This window comes from Sturnus vulgaris, chromosome 4, assembly GCF_052056855.1.
Source record: "Sturnus vulgaris isolate bStuVul1 chromosome 4, bStuVul1.hap1, whole genome shotgun sequence".
NCBI classification, from domain to species: Eukaryota; Metazoa; Chordata; class Aves; order Passeriformes; family Sturnidae; genus Sturnus; species Sturnus vulgaris.
Window position 1 is genome coordinate 47,750,639 of NC_142246.1, and position 26,298 is coordinate 47,776,936.

Consider the following 26,298-nt stretch of genomic DNA (forward strand, 5'->3'; position numbering starts at 1 on the left):
TTCTTTCTCGGGCCTTCTGATGTCTATTCTTCAATTCTCTCATCTCTGATCTTCAACCTTTGACCTCACCTGCCTGATCAGATGGTGTTTCCTAAAATCAATCATGGGTTTCTCTCTGCTGATCAGCAGCTCATTAAACGCCGCCTCATTAAGGTAGTGCTCCATCTCACTGGAGTCTGGTTCTTCTTTACATTCAGTTTACTCTTTGCTGTACCTTTTTGTCAGATGCCTTTTTATAGCAGGTTGTTCTGAAAATACTTCGAAATGAAGCAGCTGTTAATGGTATTAACAGTTAAAGGACAATGGGTGGCTTTGCTAAGTGATCGACGTTTGAGATGCCAGCAGCTTTTTCCAGGGGTTTGCAGTGATGTGCTGGAAATAACTGCAGCACCATTTTGGGGTGTCTTTTCTTTTTTAGAGGGGAGGGTAATATGTTTTGACAACTTTCTTGAAAAATTGACTTTTAAAAATTAATAGGTAAAAATGAAGAGAGTTAGCTAATTGTTGCTATAAAGCAGCCTCCCAAAACAGATGGAAAATTATATACAACTTCATGAAGAAGCAGTTACTTTCCATGCTCAATTTTGAAATCTATCCATGTATTATTCATGGGCTTGGAAAATTACTGTGCAAATCTGTTTATTCTCAGATGCGACTTTTCTTTTCCGCCTCAGTGTTCTTATGATTATGCAAATCATGAAGCAAACAGATGCATATCAAAAACAGTCACTTGCTCTGGAGACCTAGATGAATAAAATATTTCAAGACCATCCCAAATTTTAGCATATGTGCTGTGGTAAAACAAGCAGATTAGAATCTGAACCTTCTGCTCTACAGCTGATTGCACCAGGCAGATACAAACTGTTGGTCTTCAAGGCAAAGTGCTGTTTCTGCCATAAGCAGTGAAGAAGCCACTGTCCAGTTCATGGCAGCTTCTTCCAGGCTGTCTTGCACTCTTTGTGGGTGAATTGATGTGTTTTATGTGGTTGATGCCTCTAAAGCAAATTTGTGATGAGGTTTTTATTGGTTTAGGGGGACCAAGGACAAGCTGGACCCCCTGGACCTCCAGGGCCACCAGGACCCAGAGGTCCCCCAGGAGATACTGGCAAAGATGGTCCTCGTGGGATGCCTGGCTTAACGGTGAGTTACTCTGCTGCTGCTTTGCTGTTCACATTTCTCTGAAGTGTATACCAACGTAGTGTCAAAGACATTTTCTGAGGTAAGATTGGCAAGTAAGACTTGTGGAAGCTGAACCACAGGCAGATTTCAAGGTGTACTTGAAGTTACAGACACACAGAACAAGTCTATAGCAGGGCCAGAAGTAACAGCGAGGTTCCTTGCCTCCCACCCCTGGCAGTTTCCCTACACTTTCTAAGGTTTCTCAGTCGCTCACTGACATTTAATAGCTGAGGAGAGTCTGCCCCTTTCCACAAATAATAAATGTTTCTATTCAAACTTCAAGATAGAACTGAATCTGAGGCCTCGTAGCATGGATGTTCTTGACTTCTCACTTCTTAGTGGTTTAACCTCAAAAGTCATGGAATAAAGTAATAAACTGCTAAAGCTGCCCAAGGTATGATGGTTTGGAGTTAGATTCTGCAATCTTTAAACAAGAAGAGCAGTACCATTTTCTGTGGCTCAGACCCCGTATTTCATTAGGACAAGAAGCAGACTTCAGTATGTTATATATTGTTTGTTTCAGGCACAGGAGGAATTCCACACTTTTTAAACAGATGCCTAAACACATGACTTTTTAGAAAAGTATGTGCTTGATTTTGGTTTTATATTTTGTGGCCTCCTTAATTTTTATTCCTTTGAAAGAAATATCTTGCTTTCCACCATGAATGCCACTGTGTTATCAGTGTGGAAATGGAATCAGACAGGAGAGAAACATGAAAAATGAAATGGCACATGTAGAGATGCACACACACGTTCACATCCATGAAAAGTGAAGATTGTGGCCAAGAAGACACATGGGTAACCAGCCAGGTGAGGACCAGCACTGGCAACAGAAACTGGTTTCTTGAAGAGAAAGCATCACTTGTCACACGAGGCCAGGATGACATACACTTTTCCTGCAGGGCCTTTCTACCTAAAACCAAGAAAGAAAATATCTACACTCCTGTTGTAACCCTATTCAGGTATTAATTGCCTAAATGTAATAAAGCATGATAATAGGAAGATGCTGCTAAAATTTCCTTTGAAAATCCAGCAAAGCTGACCAGTTGAGACTTCTGGACTATAGGGCTGCTGCTGCTGTTGTTGTTTTGGCTTGGGTTTTTTACCACTCCTGCCCTCAAATTCTAGCTCAAGGTTATGAAATGCCATTAAAAGTCTGTAGCTCTCATGATGCTTTACTTTGGCAACCTTCTCATTTCTTGTTAGTCCTGTGGCACGTCAGGCTCTGAGCCTCTTCTGGGTCTGCCTTGTATTCTTTTATTGTTGTTAAAGGGACTGTGGCCAGCAGAGTTGGTGCTGGTTTGATCTAGTAAGGGCAAGACTGAAACCAGAATCCATTTCTGACTGCAATGATAGTGTTTTAATAACTCACATACATAGATGGGGCTGGCAGAATCAGCTGGTCTTGCTGATTACAGTGTGGCTGCATGTTGCTTTGTACTTTTTAGCAAAGGGATCATTAGTGTTTCTCATAACAGGAAAGTCATGCGTTTTATGCAATGAGGTCATTCCATTTTATAATAGTTCTGTAATGATTTTGACTTTAGATGGCAAGAGAGAGTTTCCTTTTATAGTTTTTAAGCTGTGGCTATCTTAAGCCCTATAACATTATGGAAAATCAGTTCATAATACTGCTTTAGAATCAGATACAAGCATGCACTCAGGTAGAAACCATCCAGTCTGCTGTCCCTCACAGCAGTTCTGTACCCTCAGCTTAATGTTGCTGATCCTCAGAAGGCTTGTTCCCCAATGGCTGTGAGATACACAGTCAAATAGGAGAGCTGTAAATGGAAAACTCAGCTGAGAGGGAAGGGCAGCTGTCTTTGAGGTAAAGATGTGTGTGGAACTTTGAGCTCATAAGCTGAAAACAGCAGCTGCACTGTGCTATGAGTTGGGATGTTGCAGTGTCACACAGCTACAGGAGGATGTCCTTAGAGTGACCAATGACCATTAGGCAGACATTGCCTCTTTTGCAGGGTTGTATAAAGCAAAGCTTCTCTTCCAGCCTGTCCTTCTCAAGCAGAAGGTTTACTATCACCACAGCTGTAAAATGGTGTTTTGGGGCAGTGGCCAGCCAGAAATCTGTGCCTCCATGGCTTCTTTCTCCCAGCTGTCCTTGGTGTGTTTGCAGATGCTGCATGTTTGCTTCTGAGTGCAGTGCACGCATAGCCAGAGAAGCAGTTCTGATTCTTTTCAGTTGCCAGGAACAACGACGTCAGAGCAGTTCTCATCAATTTTATGACAGGCTTTCTTTTATGATGAAGCTGCTGAAGAAGACCCTGCATCTGTGCTGATACAATAGTGTATGGACTGCCTTGTATTCAGTTGGCTTTTTAAGGCAGTGATGTATAAACCAGAGCACTAAAATGATAGGAGCTCTGGTTTTTTTGGATGGGTATTTTTAGCTGGTATTGTATGACTGATACGTCATACATTGATTTTTACTGTCTCTACAGACAGATGTATGTGTTCATATGGAAAGAAAGGGGAGAAGATATATTCTGACTGTATGTAGAGTGATGTCCACAGAAAGAGAATACATTGGAGAAATGATGGGTTACCAGTTTGAAAGTCAGTCTAGGTATTTAAGAGCTGAGGAATTATTTCATGACTTCAAAATACCAATATTCATGGATTTATGGAACATGGTAATTGACAACAGTTAAGTTATGCCTGCTGGCTGAGGTGATGACACAGACCAGTAATCTTGGAATATATAAACTGGGATACAGCACATATGGGGAAATAACCTTTCCGTGTGTCCTTTAGCACAGTGGAGTGGAATATTATGTTTGGAACCAAGGGGCAGTCTGAACACCAATACTTAATTCTTGCCTTGAGAACTATGCCATTACATGATTGTGAAGTAGTAGCTGCCATACCTGTTGAAGAATTAAGTTTTTAAGATACTTTATTACTAGATAGAAAACTGGATTCAAGTTATGTTGCTGAAATTATTCACTCCTTTTTTTTATTCAAAGGGTGAGCCAGGAAAACCAGGAGAACAAGGATTGACAGTAAGTATTCTTCCAGTTTTCTAAGAAAGTGTAACATGACATATAACTTTTAAAATGGGAAATTCCAAAAAACTTTATGGCTGTATATTTCCTGACCTTCCTTCGTCACAAGCTATTTGAAGCCTTATTTCTGAAGAAAACCCAACAAAGAAAAAATCCTCTGTTTAAAATACAGTCACCTGTCACATAAGGCAAACTTCTTTAAGCTTAGAGAAGCAGAAGGAAACAAAACAGCTAAGGGCACAGTAAAACAAAAAAGAACCAAGCCAGGGGTTCCCAGTTCCTGCCCCCACTCTTAACACTGTCTCTGAAACTGAGCTGTTTCTACCTTGAGACCATTTGAGCAGCACAGGAGCCATCTGTATGTTCTATGGGCGAAAATTCAAGCTGTCTCTGTGTCAAGGGCTCTGGATCTTTGCCTGACAGAGCAGTGAAGACAGCACTGAAACGCTCAGAAAGTTCTTCTGTTCTGAGGTTTCAGGTTTTTTTCCTCTGTGTGTGTCAAATGCTTCCGATTCATTTGGAATTAAATTGAAGCTCTGCTGGTTGTAAATCAGCTTTAGCCACTGGTTAAGGCATCATAAGTTTCTGCCTGTCACATATTCCCAGAACGGTGGAACATGCAGTGCTTTTTCTCCCTTAAAATCTCTCTAAACGCAGTCATTTTTATTTTTATGAGCAATGGCAGATTGTAGTTCAGGGCATGTGGTTTTGATTCCTGAGTGCTTCTGAGGAGGAAGATTATCAGTAATAATCAGCTCAACAATCAGTTCAGATATAATTGCTATCTGAATTTGTGAAGATTTAAACAGCTGCAATGATATTTTACCTTGACAAATTGCAAAATATTTTCAATTGACAAAATCCAATATCTTTTGAATGAAAAAAAATGAAGATTCTGAGACTTAAGTACCTGCTATGATCGGTTGTTAAAGTCCTGTCCTTTTTCATTTTGCAGTAAATGAATTTGCAATGTAATAGTTTATACATTTTAAAATCAAAGCCTCTCAAAGGTACTACCTCGTGTTTTAGCATGCTTCTGGGCTCATTTTACTCGGTTCTTTTGGTTTCTGAGCACCTGTGAAGAATAGATGCAATAGCTAGGAAGGGAGCTATTTTAGTTTGTTTTCTCGTATTTGGAATATTCTCCAGTTTGACCTCTGGACAGAACTCACTCAGGTTCTGTAGAAGTGTCTTTCTATTCAAGACCAGATCTGCAGAGTCACAGGATTTTTGAGGGCTTTTAATCCATCACCTTTTAATCCCCATGTTCAGAGCATTCCTGCTGCTCTAACGTGACCATCCATCTGTGTGTCAGAACTAAAAACTGCTACTACTCAGTTTCTCTAAATGCAGGTGTGTTTAGATAGGAAGAAAAGGTGTTTAAAAACCAAATCAGCAAGCTTGAGTTGGAGAAAGATCGCAGATTACATGAATTTCTGACTTCAGTTTCAAATGTCTGCTTGAAAAGTCAGTCTGATGGCTTAAATGTTAGGTTATGTATAGATCAAGTAAAGAGCATCAGAGTATCAGGGAGATAATTAGTTTCTTTTTATTCTTGGTGCTTCTGACATACTCTTTATGTCAGTACAGATTTGCAGACTTCTCTTCCCTGTGGAAAATGTTACAGTTATTCAGGGACTGTTTAGCTTTTTCTGACAACTTCTGTCATCCTGCTCCAGGAATAGCTGATTTCCCAACATGTATGTTGTAAGATTGCATTTCTAGAAATAACAGTGTATTATGTGGTGAAGAGCACAGGTCTTTTCCTGCCTGAGTTTCTTTTTGTGCACTTTTCGCCTATTATCTTTTCAAAGTAAAGGAAAATGGTGATCTCTTCCCAGAGGAGCTTTTAGGCTATTTCTGCAGGAATTATTTTGTAAGGACTTACCTTTGTTTCACAGCAAGAGTCTCCAGTCTGAGTTAGCTTCCTGTTTTTTTTCTCAATGAAATTAAAACTCAGAATTCAATGAGTTCCATAAAGTGCTACCAGTCCTGGTCTCCCAAAAGTCCATACGTTGGAGTGCGCTGTGGTTTCCTACTTGCCCACCTGTCCAAGGCCCTTTCCAGGAAGAAGCAAGTACTGTGGCATATATTCAGATTCTTCCTCTGAGATGGAGGCAGGATGCAGCCAAGAAGACCATTAAATGCTGAGAGAATCCATACAGTTTAGGTGACATGCTGAAAGTTGTGGAAGATGAAGGCTATTTATGGCCTATATGGTCACATTCTCTGAGGCTTTCAAGTTAAGGATAGCAGCAAGCCTGACCTCTAGATTATAATAATGGGGATAGAACATTTTTCTCTTTCAAAAGCATTTTTTACACCTGTATTTGGTAGCATGCCTTGGTATTTCTAGATGAATGTACATGTTACTGAGAGAGCTGGCAATTTTAGTATGAACCTGTGAACTAACAATGGCATAGCTTAAAATTATTTCGTTTTCTATTTTCTCACAAAAGAAGGGGAATACATTTCTTGAAGAGTACAAGATATGGCAAGAGAAATAGGTAACATTATTTTCCAGCTTGTTCCTAGGATGTACCATGAGCCTGTGACACAGGCTGAGTAATGTGTGAACTACTGTGTGAATCGATACACACAGGTAACCAGGGCAACCAGGAAGCCTCAGCTGAAATGCCAAGAGCAGATTGATTTCAACACCTCACTAACAGCACCGGGAAGCTGAGAGACACAGAGACGCAGCTCCATTAGGCTCAGTTTATCCTAGTGAAAAGGGACACACAGGGATTCAGGCTCCGTTAGGCTGAGTTCATCCTAGCGCACAGCAGGAGTGGGCTGGGGCTGTTTCTGGCCCCAATATATCAAAGGTTTCCTGCTGGAGCAGTTTATCACAAGGCTGTGCTTCTATGATCACTCCTTCTCCCAGCAGAAGGCCCAAGTATGTCTGTGACAGTGTGTAATCTCCACACAGGAATTCTGCTTCTCTAAACAAGCAGAGAATGAACATCGGTAGACATAGTAACTGGAGATTCCCCACACCAAAATTCGTAGCGTTCCCAGCTGCAAGGTCATTTTAAGTGAAATTATTTCCTCCTTAACAAATCTTGTGGGTTTAACCCTTTCTTCTCAACACCTGCAACCTGCAACCTTGATTTATAGAAAGTTGAAATTATTATGCATTTGGAATTCTTGGAATGTTCATGTTCTCCTTTCAGTGAAACAGGAAATCCAGTGACTCTTGTGAAAGGATGGCAATTTACTGCAACTGAGAATCTCCTGCCATGTTTTTCTTCATATTTAATGAAGTTCTGTGTTAGTAAATAAAAAAAGGGTGATGAGAGAGGGCAATAGTAACTTTTCTCTCTCTCAGGCAGGAGAGCTTTGCTTAGACCATATACAGAGAATGACAGTGTTTGAGTTCTCTGACATGAGTTCTGCTTTGGCTCAAGAGAGTTCATCTTCAAGACAAGGAACGGCCTTTCTTTTTCCCTATTTCCATTGTAAAAAAATGTATGGGTTATGGCATGGTGGTGTGGCAATTTAGGATGTGGGAGATTCAGTTGTTTCTTACAGGAGTCTCTCATTCTCTGTTAAAAATCATTCTAAGTGGCATCATGCTTCTTTTGCTCATCTGTCCTTGCGGTTGAGACGTTTGGGAGAACTCTTTGCCAGGGTTTTTTGACTCTGTGTGTTGCTGTGTCAGGAAGACTATGTTTGCTCTTGGGGCCAAGAAATTTCAGTTTATTTTTAGGTGAGATGGAGGTTTAAGCTATAAAGATGTGACTGCATGCCTCTTTATTGTTAGAAGAGAATGAAAGAATGACTAGTAGTTGAAATTTATGTCTGGTTTCCATGACATTTGAAAGCCCTACAAATGTACTTTCTTCAAGAGTTGAAGGTATCATTCTTCTGTGCACAAAGGAGTAAGAGAAGTCAGGAGGAGACCAAGCAGTGGGGTGACCAAAGGGATTAAGTTTTGAAATATTATGTGGAACTAGAAAAATGTATGCTACTCAATGGAGAAGGCTAGTAGTTTCAATAGCTTTTCAACCTTTTCAGTTAAAGTTGTGCCCTGCCTCTCATAATTTGTCCTGCTTCCCCTGCCATTTGTCTGCAATTCTTGGTGATAAGGACTCTTAAATACCATACAAGAGTTTTTCCAGTGTATTTTCTTATTTTCAGAGAATAATAGATGAATTTGTGATTCTTTTCTAACTAAGAGTTAGGATTTCTGGTTGCATGTATTCATGAGAACTTAGCAGTGATGGAAAATATTAAAAAAATATCATCTGACACTGGCGGACGAACATGCTCAGATTAATAAACTGCAGTGGGATAGAAGGTGTTCATGAGATGGTTTTGTTCCTAATTTCCATGTGGGAGATTTTTGTGCTTTTATGTGTCAAGTATTTTAAACTCATAGTAATAGTTCATATTAATAAAAAATCTGGAATATTAAAATATGCCATTTTCACCTCCTTTTTTTCAGAAGTAAATTTAAACATGTTTAGTGTACAACCACTTCTTGTCAGTGAAAGGAAACCTCAGTGTATTATTTTCCTCCCCGAAATGGGCCCTAAAGACAGATAAGTAATTTTGCATACGTTTTGCATGAACAGAACACTCCAGAATAACCAGAGAACTCAGGTAAAGGTGTCTCTTTGCAAAAGAAATCTATACTATGATGACTAACCCAAATGCAAAATCCCTCTACTTTAAGATACGTTGTTTTCCAAACGAGTACTTTTGTGCTTGTACAGACTTACTGGGCATCTGTTCAAGAAAGTAAAACATTATGTTATTGCTTTCACTGGTTATTCAGAAAAAGGAGGGTGTTCTTCCAAAGGATAGAGCCATATTTTTGAAAGACAGTGGAAAAGTGTAACCTTGGAGTTAAGTCTGCAGAATATCGCATCTTTAAAATGAATTAATACTATTTTTCATCTTACGTTAAAATGAACTCTCAGAGATCAGGGAGAATTGTCTGGGAAGTTCTGCTAGTTTCAATCCAGCGTTTCAGGCCAATGGTCAAGGCCAGATTCTCAGCTGCTGTGAATCTTCATAGTTCCTCTGGGAAGCTACTAATTGTGATTTTGTTTTCAATGGCCAGAGTTCTGTAGGCACCTTTTTTGTTTTATTCTGGTAGCATGTTCATAGTAAATTTTATGAGGTGTTGTTCCTAAGCTGTTTAGCTGCAAAAGTTTATGAGAACTAGCAGATGAAATGGAAATTCTCAGTTTGTGCCTTTCACAGCAACTATTCTTTTTTTTTTTTCACCAGTACTGTTTCACTGGGCTTAACTTGCTGGAGATCTCAGGGAAAATAGTCAGGCATTTTGTAACCTCTGCACTTTGGTAATGGCTGCCACAACAAATGACTAAAAGAATGAAGATAAGAAGCTCTTCTTGATCACTAATTAATAGTTATGGCAGCACTTCTCATCAATTAAGGTAGATAGCGTGGGAGGGGGTGACTCCTTTTTAAGACGTTATAAGAGATTTTTCATCATAGTTAATCTCTTTTCTTAACTGATCATTGTTATATCTAGGTGATGCATCAATATTACAGCATTGAAGATTTCAATACTAGCATTCTAGAAATTGTAATCTTTATGAAACACTCCTCACCATGCAGGTACATATTTTCAGAGTTTTACACAAAGAAAATGGGATCCAGACACAGGCTCCACTGAAATTCAGATGAATGCTTTGTATGAAACATGTGCTTCATCTTGAGATATATTTGCTAGTTCAGGTTTCCATTTTCAGTTCTTTATGCCATTAGACTGGTAAGAAATTGGTTTGTGGGAAAAAGGAAGGGATCATCCCCCTCTACTTGGCACTCCCTTGGCTACACCCAGAGTGCTGTGTCCAGTTCTGGGCTAGTCACTACAGGAAGGACATTGAGGCGCTGTAGAGTATTCAGAGAAGGGCAGTGGAGCTGCTGAAGGGCCTGGAGCACAAAGGAGCAGCTGAAGGAGCTGGGGATGTTTTGCCTGGAGAAAAGTAGGCTCATTGGGGGGACTTCTTGCTGTCTACAGCTACCTGAAAGGAGGTTGAAGCCAGGTGGGGTTTGATCTCCCAAGTAACAAGTGATAGGACAAGAGGAAAGTGCCTCAAGTTGCATTAGTGAAGGTTTAGATTGACTATTACAAAAAATTTCTTCATGGAAAGAGTTGTCAAACATTGGACCAGGCTGCCCAGGGAAGTGGTTGAATCAGCACCCCTGGAGTTATTTAGGAGGTGCATAGATGTGGCAGTCAGGGATGTGGCTTAGTGGTGGACTTGGCAGTGTTAGGTTAACAGTTGGGCTCAATGATCTTAAACATATTTTCCAATCTAAACAATTCCATTATTCTGTTCTAAGTGTTTAATGATTCTTACAGGCAGCAAAGGGAAAATACCTGTTCTCAGGAACAGTCCTGGAACTTCTTTTGTTTCATAGAAATATAGACACAATACTTCCCAGAGGTCTTCTGGTTACAAAGAGTTTTTACTTTCATAGAAGGTATGGAAGTAAAAAAATTCTTCTGGTTGTTTTGTTGCTCATTGGTTGTGGTTTTGGGGGTGTTTTTGTTTGTAAGGCTTTGGAATAAGAGAGTTTTTGTATGACAGTGTATTGCACCATTGTAACTTATTTTGCTGTATAATTTACTCAGTATACAAAAAGATTTATGTTTTCATTATGTTTTTGTTAGGCATTTTCATTTGGTGTTTGTGCTCATTGTCCATGAACTCTGACACCTTGTAAAAGAAATCATTATTTCTGTCCCAGACCTGCAAATTGAAAATGCCCCAACATTTTAATTCATACATTTCTTCAAACATTAAGGAACTGAGTCTCTAGAAATTGAATACAAAAGTACCTTGAGAGAGTTGCTAATGTATCACACCCTGAATTACTCTCTCTCTCTTTGAAACTGCAACTTTAACCTTTACAGGGCAGAATTTTCTTATTTTGCAGCTTGCTAAAGCACAGGGAACATATGAAGCATAAAAGGAAAATATAATTGCAACATTAGAAAGGAGGTGTAGTAAGAATGCTGGACTCCAAACTTTGTTTTAACTACACTTAGGTAAATCTTTTCAATTTGGTTGGTTTGTGGGGGGAGTGGGTGCGGGATGAGGGTTTTGTTTGCTTGCTTGTAGGATTTTTTTGTTAGTTTTGGGGGTGTTTTGTTTTGTGGGTTTGTTTTGGTTATTTTTTTTGTTTGTTTTAATTTATTCTGAATAGTTACTTGTTAAGGACCAACTGAAATGTCCAGCTTAATTCAATCATTTCTATAATGCAAAGACTTGACAAGCTGCAATCTCTGGAGGGTTGGTTGATTTCCAAAAACAGTGATTGAAGAATGGCACTCATAATGGAAATATTTTACCTTTTAAAAGACACTCTTGCTTAGAAGACTTTCGTACACGTTCATCCGTAGTTACCCAGTTTTCCAGGTGTTTAGGTATTACCAATAATTCTCCTTCTCCAGAGAAACACAGAGGGCAGTTGAATTTCTTTGGAGGAACACACCTTGTTTTTCCATCCTCCTACTGTGGAGTTATTTGAATGAGAACCTAATTCAGTGAAGCCCTGCAATAAGTTTTCACAGCTGCTTAGCTAGTTTACTCAATTGGACATGATGGCAAAGGGCTCTTCTGAAATGTTCATGACTGCTAAATTAGCAAGAACTATTTTTTATTTTCATCATATTTTGTTATCTTCCTATTCTGGGCAAGTCTTGTGACCAGAATTTTCAGCCTTCTCAACTGAAGTTCCTCTGTGAACATGTGTCAGTTTGAGGAAAAGTGGCATAATCCTTAAAAACGCTCAGCAGTCACTTCATCTGAACAGTTTTCACAAACTTTCTTTGGAATTTTTGAAGCCTAGATGGTCTTTATAAAATGAGCTTTTTGACATCAACTGCGAGTGGTTTAGGAGTTGATTCTAAGCATCCCTTTGCGGAAACCCTGGCAGCTTTCAATGATGCAGGCAAAAGACAAATATTTGATATCAACATCATCTGCATAGACTATTATGGAGTGATTTTTTGATCAATGACAAGTATCATATATATGTATATGTAGTTCGGCGGTGAAAGAATTCTATATGTCTGAGATTGTTTTGTTTTCTTGATCAGCCAATGGTTTTAAAGGGCTGTGAGTTTCTGTTTTACCTCCATCATATACCCAGATGTGATGGTGTCAGAGGCGGAGTGGTAATATGTTACCTGTGGTGTAGATGGAGCCTCCAGCTGGTGGAGATTACAGCAGGTTCTGGTTCTGTGTGTGTGTGTGTGTGTGTGTGTGTGTGTGTGGTCACTGCAGGTCCAAGCTGATTTGGGTTTAGGGGAATGAAGTGAGGACTTGAGGCAGCAGCTCTGCACTGGCTGCCAGGACCCAGGGGCAGAATATCTGTCCAGAAGGAAGCTTAGCTGAGCCTGCATTTGCAAAGCATCCCTTTGGTTGTGCTGGGGCAAACAGCAGGGCTAAGATATTGCTGCAGCTGTTACAGAACACAGAGCAGCTGAACAAAGAAAAACATCAAAGCAAAGTATCCTGAGGAATTGGTTGGAAACATTCACATATTTCTTGCCTTCTGCTTCCATCTCAAGACCTACATAGAGATTTTGATTACTGGTCTTATTGTCTGTTCATCAAGTGGGTACCACAGGATGCTCCCCAGTTGAGTAGAATAGTACAGGGGAAAAATCCACATGTTCATATGGAATTTTCTACATAGATTGTTTTAAATGCTGTCATTTATACCTCTGGAAATAATTTAAAGCCCTGTTGCTTTCGAGGTTTTATTATTTATTTTGGGTTTTTTGGTGTTTTTTTTTGGTTTTTTTGGTTGATTGTTTTTTTGTTTTGGTTTGGATTTTTGTTTTAGTTATTAATTTTTATTTTTTTTTTTTTAGTCTTTCAATTTTTTTTTATTTCTACCAGATTTTATTTACTTGTTTATTTCTATCTCTCCAATGTCATTCTGTGCCTTGATCAGAGATTTTAGGTAATTGTAGAAAAATAAGCACAATTCTGAGGTGTTCTACAGGCTTTTAAAATTTTTTTTCTAAAGAAGTTTTCTGTTAAATGGCTGCTGGCTTATGTGGGGGAGGGACGAGAGCTGTCAGTGAATGACTTGTTAAGTTTCCAATGCTTTGAGCCTCTTTTCCAATGCTAGGGAGCAGTGCTTTAAAGAAAAATTGTTTCGATTCAGGTATGTTTTGCAGTCAGAACATTCTAAGGATAAGAAGGACTTGTTATCCTGTGTAAATTGTGAAATGTATCAATTTAGGTAAACTTTTTTTGGAATTTTTTTTTGAGTCAATACCATACAATTTCTGAAGATAGCTGTACTGTTGAGGACTGTTCTTGTCATCAAGTGGTTCAGTGGGTGTGAAACACCAGGGCTACTTCAAGTCTGAGTAAAGGCTTAAGTACCAGAAATGGAAAACTTCTAATTGCATAAGATATTTATTGATAAGTATCTGTTTCTTCTTTTCTCGGAATGATTCATTTTAAAGTCACCATAAGAGCAAGTCTATGCTACTATGTAAATATTTTCATATTCAGTAATTCATGTGGAGAAGCTGGAATGATGACAAGGATGAGGAGGAAATTCTGAGAAAAAAAATGTTTCTTGCAATGTCTTGAATTATATCCATCCCACACGCTGACAGCTGCAAGCACCAGGCAGAAAATCCTCAACAGAGAGTGAATTTAACAGGTTGCTTAGGGGGCTAATATTTGTAAGTGAATTATCATTTTACCTTCATGCAGTAATAATGTATTAAGGGCTCCCAAATGGTAATTTAATGTAGCTGAAGGTCTTCAGAAGGTTTTATAGTTTCTTAAGTAGATAGAAACTGATATATCCATCCCTTGGACATAAAAATAGCTGTTATGAGCTATGAAGGGGATCTTAGGTTGTTTTGTATTCACTTTGGCCTACTGATGGTGAGATTTTTCCCAAGACCTGAAATAACCCTGAAATGTAGCAGGTTAGTTTGCAACAGGTCAACAGACAACTGATGTCCAGGATGTAGACATTTGGAGCCTATTTTGATAACGTTGCTGTAGGAGGGCACTAGTTTGAGCATTAATTTCTTGGCATTTTTTAAATGCTAGACAAACGTGTGCCTTTCTCGTGGAAGAAGAGAAGGATGATGTCAGGCACTCGAAGAAAGGGAAGAACAGTGTTTGTAGACCTTTTGTTATATTTGTGTTTCCTTATCCAGCAGATCACTCACTCTCAGGCACTTAGCGAAAAGAAGACTTGATTTAAACAGCAGCTTTTGTGAAACACTGAGCTAGGGACATTTTTCTCCATCTGAAAAAGCAGATGCTCACTATATTCATTGCTCTGATCATCCCCAGTGCTGAGTGCTTGAGTACTTCTGCTTCTTTTGAAGGCAAGGAAGTAAAATTGTCACCCTCCTCCTCACAGGTGGGTTTTCTTTATCAGAATCTGTCTCTACAGTCTAAAGGAGATGTTCACAATACTTTCTTTCTGTTAAAACAATCAGGCAAAAGTTTCAAGAAGCAACGTTGATCTATGCTTTTTCAAGGTTTGATGCCAAACCTTAGATACACCAGTCCACATTTAAAACTGCGAGGCTTTCATCCACATCAGTGGATGCAGCACTCAGTTACCACCAGTGGAGCTTTTCCTTGTTAGCTGTTTAAAGTTGCATCGGAGCAATGTTCCAACAAGCCCTGCATCTACCAACAGTGGAGGATTCTGCCTAAACTTCACACCAGTTTAGGAACAAAATCACTGTCACATTTTTTAAATCCTTGCTTTCCTGAATAATTGCAGTTCTGGTATCAATCAGTTCTTCTTTTATTCCTTCTCACACCAGAAGAATTTGGATTCCCCAGTTTTTGTGTTGTGTTTTGCACCTCACTTTCACTTTGCTTGATACAGCACTAGTGCTCATGGTAGGAACCTGGGGACAAAAGTGCATAGAACTGTGGTGGACATGGTCTGGCTGTTGCCAAAACAGACTGCCAAACTGTCTGAGACATGGTTGGTTGATCTACTTTGTATCTGTTCCTCCTCTCCATTGTGGCCACCTGGGTATTTCTGAGACACCAGATGAGAAATGGGTCCTCTTAATATCAATGAGACTTTGACTCCTGTATGACATTAAGGAAAGTTAAGCTTTCCTGAATTGAGATATCTCTTCCTGCCTTCTCAGGTGATGGGGACAAAATGGTGGTTCTTTGCTTCCGAAGAGCATTCTTAATGATTTCTGAAGTTAAAGATTTTTCTCTTTACTTGCAAATGATGGCACACATGACAAGTTGGGTATAACACAGTCATGTGTGCTGATACTTAGCAGGTGAGAAGATTTTGAGGTTTATGCTTCTCTCTATCTCAAAAATATTAGTTTGCATAAACCTTGTTTTTATGCTGACAAGCTGATATATTACTGTGGACACACAACTGGCCATTAGCTGATAAAAGAAAGAGGAAAACCACAGTCAATTCTGAGAGATTAGTCAGTATTAGAAGAAACAGATGGCTTGGAAAAGATTAGAAGGGGGAATATTTGAGTATTCTAGTTAGTAGTTAGATCAATTCCAAAAGTGAAAATATTCATTGTGCATTTTGAGCATAAACTTTTACTTTTCTTTGATTTATAAAACATCAGCTGGTTTCAGTCTGGTATCAGAGTGCTTACACAACAAGACAGTCTTAATTACTCATTTCAGTTTAAATTGGCTGGAGTTGTGATGTTAATTGAATTGTTTTCCCTTTGCAGGGACCTCAAGGGCCTCCAGGACAAAAGGTATAGTATAAACAACAGTGCTGTGAAAGTGATTATTCCTCCTGTGCCAAATGGCAGAGAAGCAGAAAAGGTGAATGGAATAAGCTACTGTACACTGCATTGAATCAATTAGCTTAGGTTCTGAGTTTTATTTTTATGAAATGGAGCCATATAATGTGAGACATGAGATTTCTCATTTCCCCCATCATAAGATGTTCAAGCAATGTGGAGCAGGCTGTTTTCAATCTGGCTGCTTAACTTTCAGTTGAAAAGGTCACTATAATTTTCTCATTCATACACTGGTATGATTAGGGAACCAAAGTTAAAATGTCGTGAAAGGTGGGGAGATAAAGTTTCTGATTAAATGCATGTCTACTCAAGTAGATCAGTGCCATATGACTGAAGAATTGACCAGAAGAAACAAAGGATGTAGGTGTTGCTGATAAATAGTGCTTGGTTGGTGGCGTTCAGGTGGTCTGCTGGTGTCTTCCTGTTCCTTCGGTAACCTGAGATCTGACTTCCTGGGAATGCCTTCAGCGTTATTTATACTCATTAAAGCTGACTGCCTTGGTTTGATTGAGTGAGTTTAGGATTTATGGAATTATGCCATTAAAACAGTCCTCAGAATATCAGCACTAACAGTTAGTGAGTGGTACTTTTTCGGCAACTGACTCACATACCACTAAGGTGAGTAATTTTCTAGCTGATTTCAAAAGATTGAAAAGTTGTATGAAAGATATCTAATAAAACAGCTATAACTTGCATAAAAGAAAAAAAGGGGGAAGGAATAAGTAGAATTGACATATGTGAGAAGGATATCTGCTTATCTTCTTCTGAGATAATGTTCTTTAGAGTGAAGCATCTTTTAAAATGAATTTTTTTAACAAAAGGAAGAAAAATCATAATCCTAAAGTATATAAATTGGTGGAATTTTGACAGCTGTGGGCTGTATAGTTTGCAGGCTGAAGGAGAGGACTACCCTTTGTGTTTGGTAATGCAGGAATGTGGCTCATGTCTAAGCTGCCTTTATAATGCTATACCCTGAGAATTGTGGAGGAGGATACTTTGCGTGTGCAACATCAGCAAAACCCACGTGCTGATGGACTTTTGAATATCTGATAAACATTTACTTATTTTACATTTTCTAACATCCTGTGTTTTGTAAGGAAAATAATCAGCTGCCACTGAGAGGAGGAACTGTTATATATAGGATAGTTTATTGAGGCTGATGGTTTAACGCCCTCCTGAGCTTTGCCTTCTAGTGTTTTGGAAAACTGATACAGAGATGTGAAAATGTTCACTCAGGCCCCTTTGCAGTAGCTTAAAGCCATGACCATGCATACAGCAAAAAGAGAAAACAAGGATGCTGGAGTGGAAACTTTGAGAGAAAGGGGAGTTCACGGAGATATGCTGGGATGCAGTGTATTATTTCTTACTGATTCAAAGCTCTGTTACTAGCTCTTGGAGGGTTTTTGAGACCCTCATGAGTTGCTCCCTTTTCCTGTTTCACAGACTTTCCCAATTCTATTAATTGATAAACGTGTGCATCCATTTTGGATGAGTTTCCTTTGGTTATTGGTGATAATTTTAGTGACGCCTCCAACCAAAATAGAGGGGGAATTGCCATGCAGCAAGTCTTTCAGTTTCCTTGCTGAGCAGCACTGTCTTTATAAAGTAAGAGGAGAATGCTGAACAAGCGGATGCAGCTTTCCTGCTTTCCTCATGCTTTGTGTTTTCACTGAAAACTGTTTCCATAGCAAGTTGCATAAAGTCCTTAAAAAAATTATCCATCACATAGAAACTTACAGTATGAGAGCTTTGTAAAAAAATCCCTCCAATGTTATAAGTAATTGTTAATTTTTTTCCCTTCTTTGTCCCTTGTGTTTGGCCTGTATTGACCTTTTAATTTTGATGGCACTAATATTGGTGCAGTTTAAAAATGTATCTTTAATTTGTACTGTCAGACTGAATCACTGCAGATTATCTCTTGAAAACCTTTAGAAGGATTGGTTCTACAAATTATTGAGCTTGAATGATCCCTCTAGAAGCATTAATGGTTTTGTTCAGGTGCTATATTCAATTGTATGGGATCAGTCTCAAAACTTATTAAGAGCATTAAATGGAATAGCATTTTAATTCTTACATTTCTTGTGAAGCATCCACAGCATTACAAAACATGAGCTTGAAGCATGTTTCTGGAAAAGGCCATACAGTCTTTAAAATGTACAACATGAGAAAATGCCTAATTAGTATAAAATCTCAACCGAAAGGAGAACGCAGCTTGAGTAAAAATGAGTTCTTGAAAAATTTATTGCAGCTACAATAAGCAAACATTCACTGTTATTTCTAAAAACTGTATTATGAGATGAAAGGTTTCATTACCTGTTTAATTTGCTAAACACTGGCATCTGTTCCCCTCCAGGGTTCTGTCGGAGTGCCTGGTGTTCCAGGGAGAGATGGACAAGTGGTGAGTTCTCTGACTTTTTCAGTGCTGCTGTTATTTATGTAGTGGATTAAAGCAATTTTGGCCTTGTTCTCATGAGCAATATGCAACATTATATCCAGAGCTGTGGTTTCAAATTCATGGAAAAGAATCATATAAGGTGCTTTGTGCTCCGAAGTAATTTTTTTCTAGTTTTACCTGAACAAGCAGCAAATGTAATTAATTAAGCTGAAAATCTAGTGTTCAGATTTGGTGGTGACTGATAGGTTGTAGAAAGAAATGCGTATTAATAGTGTGTTACTTGAGTCAGCATATTTACAAACAAAGAGTTTTTTACTTTTTGTTAACTCAGTCCCATGATGCAAAAACTTACATTGATATCGGGTATTGATATGGTGCCAATACATTGTTAATGCAATTTATAAATAGAGAAAGAAAACGAGATGGAAGTGCAGCTGGAAGATAATTTGAATCTGAATTTTGGGGATGAAAACACAAAGGAATAAATTAAACAAATATTTTTGAACACAAACAAGAGAAAATGCTAATTTAGGCAAGTCACTGTCATTCCTAAGTAAAATCATAGGTCAGAGTGGCCCACCATAAGGCGAGGTCACAATATAGCAGCAGGGCTGTGTTACAGAATTGCTAAGATTTCTTGGAAAGTCTGGGTGATGAAGTTTAAATAGTATGCCTCCTTGTCTGTAAAGAGTATTATCCATCTGTTGTTCTCACAAGCCCTAGCATTCCTAGTGAACTTCCAAGGAATGCCAGAAGGAAAATGAATGATATATGTGTTCACCAGGTTGAAGCAGCAGCAGATGGTAGTGTATAAGGGTTGTATTAGACAATCCTCTCTTCTGCTTCCCTCACCAAGAGCCCTAGGAATAAGTGTTAAGATGTTTCAAATAATTTACTTTTAATTCTTCTTTCTTAAAAAAAAAAAAAAAGGATGTACTGTTTCTAATAGCATTATACATAGTATTAGACCTGTGTTTTTAGAGTGCTTATAAGAAATAATGTAATAATCATTTATTTCACTTTAGTGATAGGAATTTATTTTTTAACTATTCTGACTATTATGACTAATGTGAAACAACAAAATAAAAAATACTTAGAATTAGCTATATATATATACACATATATACATGTATATATAAAATACCAGAATATATAAGAAAATAATATGAAACAAATTTGCATTAAGTCCTCAGATGTTTTCCTTCATATTTTATAGCTGCATTCAATTGCAACAGGAATGGTAGACAGTGCTTACCAACTGAGATGCTGTTGCTGTACATAATACAAGTAATTTTTGTTGCCTGACTAAAATGCCAGTGAAAATTTACTTTTTAGCATGTCTGTAGGAATATGTAAGAAGACTGGATGGGGTGAAGTTGGAAACCACTTTGAATAGGACAGAATTGATGATTCATATTTTATTCAGGAACTTTATTTTTAATAGTAAGCAAACAAACTCCAGCCAGAAAAATTCACTCAGATGAGCAGAAAAATTGATATTAATGAAATGTGTCAAATGTGTGATTAATATGTCATTTTGAAATGGAGACAGGGAATTTTTTTAAGCTCTATGGCAAGGTATATTTTTAGGATACCACATAGACTTACCTGCTGTCATGTTTCAGGGGCCATGAAAAATGTGCTGTTGAATATTATGGGAAGGTGCAAGCATATCTTTAAATGTTGATTATTAATTTTAAATTGTGCTTTTGAAAAAAACTCAAAAATTTTCAATTTATGGGTGTCTGTTTATTTGATTTACTTCAACATTCATGGCGTCTATAACTTCACAGACATTTTAAAATTATTACCACTTAATTAAAGATGTCAGCGTGGTTTTGGTGTAGCTGGACTGCTTTGCTTTTGACCTTTGAGAAAAAAACCTACATTACTGAAGCGAAACATAGGTACCAGGACAAAAGCCACACAGATAAAAATAAATTGCTGTTGCATTCTTTTGTTTGATGTCCCCACTGTTGGTCGGTATTGACTAGAAAGCACTTCCTCATTTGCAAAAAATATATTATTTTCATATAATACTACACAGGTGAAAGCTGAATGTTGCTATCTCTTTTAATAAATAGATTTAAAAATTCTGTTAACTTGGAAATAGTGGTAGAAATTAAGTTTAAACTGAAGCAGTGTTTGTCTAAAGTTAGAAATTATAATGCAGCCTCGGAATCCCATGTTAATATTTTCCAATCAAAAGGTCATTTCTTCCATTCTCTATGAAAAAACAGATTCTCAGTGCAGTGTGACACACAAGACACACAAGATGTTAAATGAGGACCAGAGTGGTGATTTTAAGTGTTGGTCTGTACTATGAGCCAGCTGCTGGCACTTCTGGCTTTACTCATTCGGATTCATGGTGACTTGCAGAATAGTTGGGTTCAACTTGCATGTGTGATGTGAGTCATCCCCTTTTTAGAAGTTACTTAGTTAAAAGACTTTACAAAAGCGTTACTGTCTTGGTTGCCTTTTGGTCAGTGAGCTTGCTCTGTCAAACAGCAGCATGTGCAGTACACTGAGTTCCAAGTTAATATTTTTCCTTAGTTTAAAAGGCAGTGAGTGTTAAGCACATGCTTAAAATTAAGTGTGTGAATGCTTTTCTTGTTTGGACAATGAAGTATTTTTCAGCTGATGAATGTCAGCTTTGCTCGGTCCTCAAGCAGTTGAACAAAACAGTTAGGTCATTCCATCTTCTACGCGCCTCTGTAATTTTCCTTTTTCTTTCTTTTCACCTCTTCTTTAATTGAAATACTGGGTAATGGGAGATGATTGACAAGTCTGACCAATAGGTCTGGGAATGAGATCATAAATTCTGAGTGCATTTACAACAGTTTTCTAATCCCTTAACATATGAACCACTTCTCTTAGACAATCTCTAGATATTAGAGAAAGTGTAATTTTACATAACCCACATGTTTTTGCAGGACTGTTAACTAGTAGATTTTTCTTGTATTCAGAGTAGCAAAATCGCTGCCATAAAACCTTCACACATTAGGCCAAATCTAGTGAAACATTACAGATAGTCTTGCAAGGACATTTACAATCTTCATTTTTTGCTAAACTACAGGAAGTTTATTCTTGAGAACAGTAACTGGAAAGGAGCTGCTTAATAATACCTGTAGCTGGAGAGAGTGTTGTTTCTGGGATGGAGCAAAACTTGCTGAGATAAGGAGTCTTTCTTAGTGCCCCTTTACTTTTGCAGACTGTTGGGCAATCCACGGGTTTCTTTCTACCACAATGCAATGGCAAATAAACTTCCCTTTCTCCATCCCTGGCAGAAGCTCCTCAGACACTTGAAAAGTATAAAAAAGCATTAGTTCTGCATGGAAATAGGAGGTTGCAGTGATCTAAGGATATCATATCCCCCCCACATTAATCATGTTGAAATGGCCACAAAAGGCTTCCTGAAAAGTTCAACTCTGCAAGTACAGAATTTGTATTCTGGTATTTGTTAAGCGGTGCTGATTTGAGAAGGGTGCTCAGTGACTGCAGTGGTGACACAAGGAGAAAAGTAGAGGTTTCTTAAGATGGTATTTGGCCTAAAGAAACCCAGTTTCTGGAGTTTGTGCAAGTAACTCTCTTTGTTATAAATAAGAGTTTGCTTGGAGTCCATAACCCTCACTTTCAACTTCCATAAATCGCTTTTTCTTATGCAGTACTTGATATTTTGGTGGGGCTTTTTGTAAGGGTGTGGCGAAAACAGAATGAGTGGTCAGGATAGATCCCTTCATTTTGAATTCTTTTGGTAGATTGGCAAAGCAATTTGCTAAACCTCAGAAGAATTTTCCTGATCAGTAGATTCAGAGTCTGGGTATGCACATTTTTTATTTCTTTCTTCATGCTTCTTGTTTCTCTAATTTACATGTATTTCCTTATTACTGTGTACAGTGCTGTGTACAAACACATTTTGAAGGTAGCAGTATCAAATTTCTTCAGCGAAATGAGGAAGGGTACGCGTGTGCTAACATTTTTTCAAATAAAGGGAGAAAGCATCATAAGTATAGTTCACAAATTCTCAGACAGGTTTGCAGGCCAGCTGAGTCTTGTTGAAGAGCCTTTCTGTTTAATTTCAGTTGGTGAATAGGCCAGGAGAGATTTCCAGTCCTTAAACAAACAATTTTAAGTTACTTTTGAGGGGCACAAGTAGCAAGTTGAAAGGAATTTAATTCAAGCCTGGTTTGAAATGGAAATCGTAGTAACATATCTGAAAAAAACACTTTTTTACCCTCTGTCCTCATCTATGTATTTTAGAGTAAAATTAGACTGGATTAAGTTTGGGGCCTCTTGTGTTTCCTTACCCCTAAACTGATTACATTCTAGTGACTGAAAAATATAGCAATACTGACAGCCTTTCTTTCAGGGTGAGGTGGATATCAACCAGCTGGTGTAGCCATTATGCATCTCACCAAAACAAAACCTATTTCAGAACAGCAGCCTCCAGGCTTCCTTTTCAGTTACAAACAAGAAAAGCTGGGGCCTCCAGCCATGTTATTTTTAGCTGATTAATTCTGGATATTAAGGTATATGCCTCAAGGGCAGAAAGCACTCCAGTAAGGAGAAGCATGCTTTCAACTGTTTCAACTCCTTTGATATGGACTCCAGTGGGTTATACATTTTCAGACCTGTTCTGAAGTAGATTTTATGAATTCGTATTGACAGATTTTTTTTCTCGTATTACCAGCAGAGCCCAAGCAATGCTCTATAAATTAGAGTACTCACCAAATTCAAATTTACTTCAGTGTAAGCATTAAGACTGCCCCAGCACAAGAGTATCTGAGGATACTACTACACCTATTTATTGAGCAGGGTGCTGAAATTTGTTCTTTGCCCAAGTAGAGGAAAGACAGTCTGTCAGTGTTAATTCAGTTATGCAGTTAATACAGGCTCAAGAGTGTCAGGACTTGAACCAAGGTGTTCTGCCATGTGTCCAAAGGAATATCCTTCTGCTTTTATTTTGAATTATCGGAAACTACTGAATTGAATGGCTTCGTTGTGTATATTCTTGATATGTTAGCATTTTGTTTGCCTTGATCATTGATAGCAGTTGGAAGAAAAAGCCACTTTTGAGACTCAGTGCATTTTGTTGAAGCCATTTCTATAAATTATCAGGTTTTGAATAACTAAAAGTGATCCCCTTTGTAACTCATTCAGTCATGCCTCAACATTGCAGTTTGCTGATAACAGTCTTTCTAATTCAGTGCAGTAGGGACAGTAACTTAGTTTGTTGGACTGCTGCTATTTTTGAGGAACCAAAGTGCTTATCCTCCTATCAGGGCATTTGGGGTTAACATGTGGAACTGTCAATGGCAGCTCCCCATCTACAGGTTTGCTCCTGAAACATGGTAAATGCTTTCCTGTTATTGACAGTAAACAAACATTACAACTTATCTCTTTGAAAATGAATTATCAGTATTCCACTGATGGGGACTCTGCAATTTCTCTGTGGTGGGTAAACAACAGCAAAACAATCCCACTGTGTCTGCAGCATACTTCTCTGTAAGTTGTCATTAAATAAATTATTGGAACATTTACAAGCCTGCTGAGTTAAGCTGATTGATTTTGGGTAAGAGAATGAATAACAGAACATTTGCTGGAAAATTTTATTTCCACCATTCTGAGACCATTTGTGAATTTGGCAAACTGAAAAAAATTGGATTCTGGTGATGAATAACTGGAGACTTCAGTGTCTATAAGGGTTCTAGTGACAGTGTCTTTTTCTGCAAACAGACCAGAGGCTAGTGAATTGCCTTCTAGTACTTTTTTCATGAAATTTGGGAAAAGGAAGTTTTTCTAGCATTTTCCAATAGTTTATTCATCTATTTGTGCAGTGGGCCATGTCATGAAAACAGAACTCTTCGGGTTGGTCAAGTTACACAAAGGCAAGATAAAAATAACTTCAAATGAAAAAGAAGTCAAGGATTATCTAAACGGTATTTCTAATGCAATATTTGAGTGTTTACCAGTGTGGAGCATGATGTTTGTGCATCTGGTAGTTTTGTTGCTGCTTTGGCACAACAGAATCTTGATAGACAGGATGTTCAGGTAAGATGGTGCTGGTACCACTGCATCCCATGGAGCTCTAGCTCTTTTCCATCACAGTTAAGCCACACGTTGCTGAGGTGATGTTTGGGAATCATAGCCCATCTCAGTGCCAGGAGGGAGAATTTTATTTTTATTTTGGTGTATCATGGTAGTTCCACACAATGTTTGTTGCACAGGACAGCTTCTGTGGTGTGGTTTAGCTGGGAATAAGAATGCAAAAAAGGCAGAAAGTAACAATTTCTTTAAACTGAGTACTGAGGCACTTCACACCTCACTACAGCATCTTCTCCACTGTCCATTACTTTTAGAGAGAAGTTCCATGGGGATGCTCTGAGGGTATCTTCACACAATTTCTTTGGGTCTTACATGTTTTTCTTGTGTGAAGGTGCAGTTCAGCCCTCATTAATTCTCTAACTGGCATCATGGGTTGTGTTTTATAGACAATAAAAAGTTTTAGAACAATTGCCATCACTCTGTTATTGAGTGGTAATTTCTCAGGAGTTCATGGGTAGAGAAAGGCAAGCTGTGAGCTAAAGTTCAATGTACTATAGAATAAATAGGTGCACTATAGAAAAGTTACTCTTTAAATAGGAAAAAAAACACTGTTGAGGCCACTCTTAGAGTACTGTGTCCAGTTGTGGGCTCCTCACTACAAGAAAGACATGGACATACTGGGTAGAATCCAGGTAAGGTCTCAAAGATGATATCCAGAGGTGCCTTCTAAGTTCAAGCATTCTGTAATTCTATAAAATAAAAAAGAAATAAGAATGTGCTGCCTTGATTTGAAAGCTAGTTGATGTGCAGAAGACAATTGTTTCTGCAACCTAACACCTTGCTGTCAATGCTATTAAAGGGAGACTATAACAGCAGTCAGGAAAGACATTAACCATGGCGTGGTGAATGTAAAAAACATATGACACTGAGGATTTAGCTTTACAGCTTCTTTAATTTTATCAGGTTGAAAAGCAGTCTTATTTAAATTGTTGTGTTGAGTGATGATGTTGAATGTCTGGTGTTCCCTTGCATGCATCACTCCTTGAATAGCAGTATCATCATCTTCAGCCTCTTAAAGGTCAGCTGTGCTTTTTGTTCACCTCCAAAACACTAACCTCTGGGGCTGAAGTGTACCTGTACAGCATTTTACACTCCAGTTTTACTCGTACAGCATTTTGCACTCTGGTTTTAATACATGCTTTTAGTAATAAATAGATGAATAAATAAAAGTAAGTAAATGGAAGAAAACTAACTAACTATACTTCCTAAGAGAAATATTTTAAATTATTTTCATGCCAAGAATCAAAATCATTTTTTGGGGCCAACATGGCTAAAATGACACAGTGTTTGAGTAGGGAAGAGCTATCAATCTACTCGTCTTCAAAAGTTAACAACTCTTTGCTTCATAACTACTTTGAGGAGAGAATTTTTATTTTTGTTTTGTGGCTTGGTGTTCTTGTTTATTTGGGGGGTTTATGTTAAGGCTTACTGGAATTGTAAAAATATCTGCCCATAATGCAGACTGCCAAGCCTACAAGACATGCAGAGTGATGGAGGCTCCCTGGCACAAAGCTTGTTGGCTGTGCACTGGGAATGTTCATCAGGGCTGGGACATAGAGCTGCTTATGGGCAATACATTTTCACTTCAACATATTACTCTCTGATTCCTTGTACAGACAAGAAAATAGAGTTCTAACATAGGGAAAGGAATATTTTTCCTGTTCTTCTGATCATTAGAAACAGAACGATAATCACTTCAAAAACATAAACGCACAAGGTCATTTTTGTGTTATCCTTCTAGGTTTGCCTTCAATCTTTCCCATTCCCAGAGCTAGTTTCTGCACTTCAAATATCTCTGCCTAGTA

At 38.2% G+C, this 26,298-nt stretch overlaps 1 protein-coding gene across 5 annotated transcripts in view; it reads left to right on the top strand.

The window, feature by feature from the left end:
• Positions 1-26,298, top strand: part of COL25A1 (collagen type XXV alpha 1 chain) — a 126,318-nt gene that overhangs the window by 35,685 nt on the left and 64,335 nt on the right. For all 5 annotated transcript variants that reach the window (XM_088163846.1, XM_088163848.1, XM_088163850.1 and 2 more), the window contains 5 exons: positions 82-153; positions 1,033-1,140; positions 4,161-4,196; positions 15,919-15,945; positions 18,347-18,391. In XM_088163846.1, the coding sequence (XP_088019972.1) occupies positions 82-153; positions 1,033-1,140; positions 4,161-4,196; positions 15,919-15,945; positions 18,347-18,391 (288 nt within the window). The remainder of the gene's footprint in view (positions 1-81; positions 154-1,032; positions 1,141-4,160; positions 4,197-15,918; positions 15,946-18,346; positions 18,392-26,298) is intronic.